The sequence below is a fragment of the Neovison vison genome, chromosome 5 (assembly GCF_020171115.1).
Source record: "Neovison vison isolate M4711 chromosome 5, ASM_NN_V1, whole genome shotgun sequence".
In the NCBI taxonomy this organism is placed as follows: domain Eukaryota; kingdom Metazoa; phylum Chordata; class Mammalia; order Carnivora; family Mustelidae; genus Neogale; species Neogale vison.
In genome coordinates, this window is record NC_058095.1 from 46,889,669 (window position 1) to 46,893,379 (window position 3,711).

The window sequence follows — 3,711 nt, forward strand, 5'->3', positions numbered from 1 at the left end:
CAAGAAGATCTGTCTGTCTTCTGTATATACCCTGTAGATCCGAATTTGTGTAAGGAATTTTGTGGTCACAAATTCGTATCTAGGGGAATATGTAGTTGACATAAACACTCCGCTCATTTTTTTTCCCCGAAGAATTTTTTTTCCCCAAAAAGAGGACCATCCGATGACTGACAACTCGAAGACTCCTTCCTCTTTTTTTTTTTTTTCCTTCCTCCTTCTTTTCCTTCCTCATTAGTTAGGGATGGAGGAATCATCTACCTGAAATCTCTCATGCCTGCCCCTGGAAGTCTTGGTCCCTTTCCACTTTTCTTAATAGGTTAATATTGGTGGTGGTGGTGTTTTATCTTCTCCTCCAAGCCCACTTATTCTCTATTCTGGGATCAGGGAGGCTTTACTGAGAATCCGGAAAAAATGACTATTGTCGTCAGTGTGAGAAGGCAAAGAAAATCGTTTTTCAAATGGATGTTGAGGTCGCCTTTTCGTTTGGGATCCGAACAAGATGCCCTGGAAATATGCAATTACTAAGGGGTGTTACTGTATGTGGGGGTCATCCTAGGGCTCCTACCCTCAGCAACAGAAGGTTGTGCGATTTCTGTTCACTGCAGAGGCAGCTGCATTAGCGGCAATTAGAACGTCTGGACACCGTGGTTAGCACTGCTCGGGTGGTTCTGGAATTAGCAAATTGCTATTCGGTGTGCTCTGAAAAGTTGCAGGATTTTTACTCCAGCACTCGTGTTCAGTGTGGGAAACCAAGTCGTTTCTTCCGGCGTGGGCCGTGTGGGGCAAGGGGAGAGGAGTGGATAAGAGAGGGGAACGACGGACTGACTGACACAGCCAAACTAATAGCGCAGCTAAATGCGATTTGGAAGGCGAGGTCTCCCCGAATTAGTGCATGAATTTCCTATCGATCCGCCCGCGGTTCCATTCATCTCTGACAAGTCCCTCCTGCACCCGCCTGCTTGCTCCCGACGCCTCCTCTCTCATTCCCTACCCCTCCCCAGGCGACTGCGGAGAAAAGCCCGCTGCTCAGTGCCCTCCCGCCCCCCATATAGGTTCCCCTCTCTAAGCAGAGCCCCCAGTCTGCCCCTCACTTAACTCCCCACCCAGACTCCAGGGCTCCTTCCCGTCGTGAGGAGGGGATGGGGGCCTCTGGGAGGCAGAGGATGCGGGGCGGTGAGGCGGGACAGGAGGGGGCTGCACCGAGAGCCCCAACTTCCGAGGGGATCCAAGGATTGTTCTTTGCCCAGCGCCCCAACAGGCCCTCCGGCGGCACCCTGCCCTCTTCCTTTCATTCTCTCCCCCTCTTTTTCTCTCACTCTCTTTCTCCGATCCCGGAGAGAGCTAGGCGAGGAGGCGGTCGCCCCGCAGGAGCCCTATGTAAATCCTGGTGTTGGGTGGGTGGGGAGGGGGAAAGAGAAGAAGGGGAAATAAACCTCTTTGGCTGGAGTAGGGTCCGGGTGAGCAGATTTCCTTATCCGGGAATCGCAGGCGGGGCGGCCATTGGCTCCGAGGATCACGTGGGCCCCTAACTTTGTTCACTTGACAGTAAGTAGGAGGGCTTTCGGAAACAGGAAAACGAGTCAGGGGTCGGAATAAATTTTAGTATATTTTGTGGGCAATTCCCAGAAATTAATGGCTATGAGTTCTTTTTTGATCAACTCAAACTATGTCGACCCCAAGTTCCCTCCGTGCGAGGAATATTCACAGAGCGATTACCTACCCAGCGACCACTCGCCGGGGTACTACGCCGGCGGCCAGAGGCGAGAGAGCAGCTTCCAGCCGGAGGCGGGCTTCGGGCGGCGCGCGGCGTGCACCGTGCAGCGCTACGCGGCCTGCCGGGACCCGGGGCCCCCGCCGCCTCCGCCACCACCCCCGCCGCCCCCGCCACCGCCCGGGCTGTCCCCTCGGGCTCCTGCGCCGCCACCCTCCGGGGCCCTCCTCCCGGAGCCCGGCCAGCGCTGCGAGGCGGTCAGCAGCAGCCCCCCGCCGCCTCCCTGCGCCCAGAACCCCCTGCACCCCAGCCCGTCCCACTCCGCGTGCAAAGAGCCCGTCGTCTACCCCTGGATGCGCAAAGTTCACGTGAGCACGGGTGAGTGCGTGGGCACCCCTTCCCCCTCCCACCCCCGGTGCTTTACACCGAAGGGACCTCGGAGGCATGGGGCGGGGGGAGCTGAGGGAAGCCAATTGTCCCCGCTATAAACTCGCCATTGCCGGAGATTTACGGTCGCCTGTTTTCAGAGCCACATAATTACATCCCCCATAAATTTTTATGGCCTGGTGGGCCCCGCGCCTTTGAAGTCGGTTCCCCCATCCTCTTTGCCATTCTCACCAGCGACTTTTCGCCAGGGAGATGCAGTCTTCAGTGAAGTTGCAAGCTGGGGAGGGGTGTGTGGTGGGGGAGGAGGAGGAGGAGGTAATCTGTATTTGAGGGGAGAGTTGAGTCAACTCTCCGTATTTATTTTTTCCTTTCTTTCCTCTAGTCTGGCTCCTTGGCTCCAGAAGTGGGCAAAAGTTTTTACTGGGGTCAGGCGCTACATGGGATCTGAGCACAGAGGGTGGGAACTAACAGAAGAAAGGTTTAGGAAGCCCCCTCCCTCTTTCACCCCTCGTTCTCCCATCCCGGGCCCCAGGCCAAGGGGGCAGAGAGGAGCGGTTAAAACCTTGTGAAGATTCCTCACTCCCCCCACCCCCTCTCCAGACACCCAAACAACAACGTGGAGACAACACAACCCTCCAAAACTTTGAGGTCTCTTTCTCTTCCTGGGGGCCCCCCGCTTTCTTCCCTTTGCATCCCCACCCCCTTCCAGAGGAAGAAGAGGTGGCAGGAGAGGGAGGGAGGGAGACGAGGTGTTAGCTGGAAGAAAGAGCTCTCCCTCCTCCCTTTCGGGGCAATAAAACTTTCTCTTTCTCCCTCTCTCTGTGTGTGTCCAGTAAACCCCAATTACGCCGGCGGGGAGCCCAAGCGCTCTCGGACAGCCTACACTCGCCAGCAGGTCTTGGAGCTGGAGAAGGAATTTCACTACAATCGCTACCTGACGCGGCGCCGGAGGGTGGAGATCGCCCACGCGCTCTGCCTCTCCGAGCGCCAGATCAAGATCTGGTTCCAGAACCGGCGCATGAAGTGGAAAAAAGACCACAAGTTGCCCAACACCAAGATCCGCTCGGGTGGCACCGCAGGCTCAGGCGGAGGGCCCCCTGGCCGGCCCAACGGAGGCCCCCCCGCGCTCTAGTGGCCCCCCGCGCGGAGCCAGGAACCTCGGGGCGGGTGTGGGTTATGAGCGCGGGGAGGGGGGCGGGGGGGAGAAGCGGGAGGGGACCCTGGGGCCTGGGTCCGTCAAAACCTACCTGCCCCCCCCACTTTATCTATTTACACGAATAAACGCAGAGGAGGGGGAGGGGAAGCTTTATTTATAGAAATGACAATAGGGAGCCGGGGGAGGCCCCCCCAGAAGCAAGGTTCAAGTCTCTTGCTTTCTTCCTTAAAAGAAGAAGAAGTAGAAGAAGAAGAAGGAAAAAAAAAGAAAGAAAGAAAAGGAAGAAAAAGAAGAAGAAGAAGAAGAGAAAGAAGAAGACAGAAAGAGAAATAGGAGGAGGTTGCAACTCCTCGCTTTCAGCTTGGGCGAAGATGGATCCACGTTTCATCTTTAATCACGCCAGGCCCAGGCCCATCTGTCTTGTTTACTCTGCCGAGGAGAGGACGGGCCTCGGTGG

General features: G+C 56.4%; 1 protein-coding gene across 1 annotated transcript; it reads left to right on the plus strand.

Moving 5' to 3' along the window:
- The first annotated feature begins 1,429 nt into the window (after window positions 1-1,429).
- Window positions 1,430-3,233, plus strand: HOXB4 (homeobox B4). The gene is made up of 2 exons (XM_044248780.1): window positions 1,430-2,089; window positions 2,932-3,233. Exons 1-2 carry the CDS (start codon window positions 1,633-1,635, stop codon window positions 3,228-3,230), a joined length of 756 nt encoding a protein of 251 aa, XP_044104715.1. The 5' UTR covers window positions 1,430-1,632; the 3' UTR covers window positions 3,231-3,233.
- The last annotated feature ends 478 nt before the right edge of the window (window positions 3,234-3,711 follow it).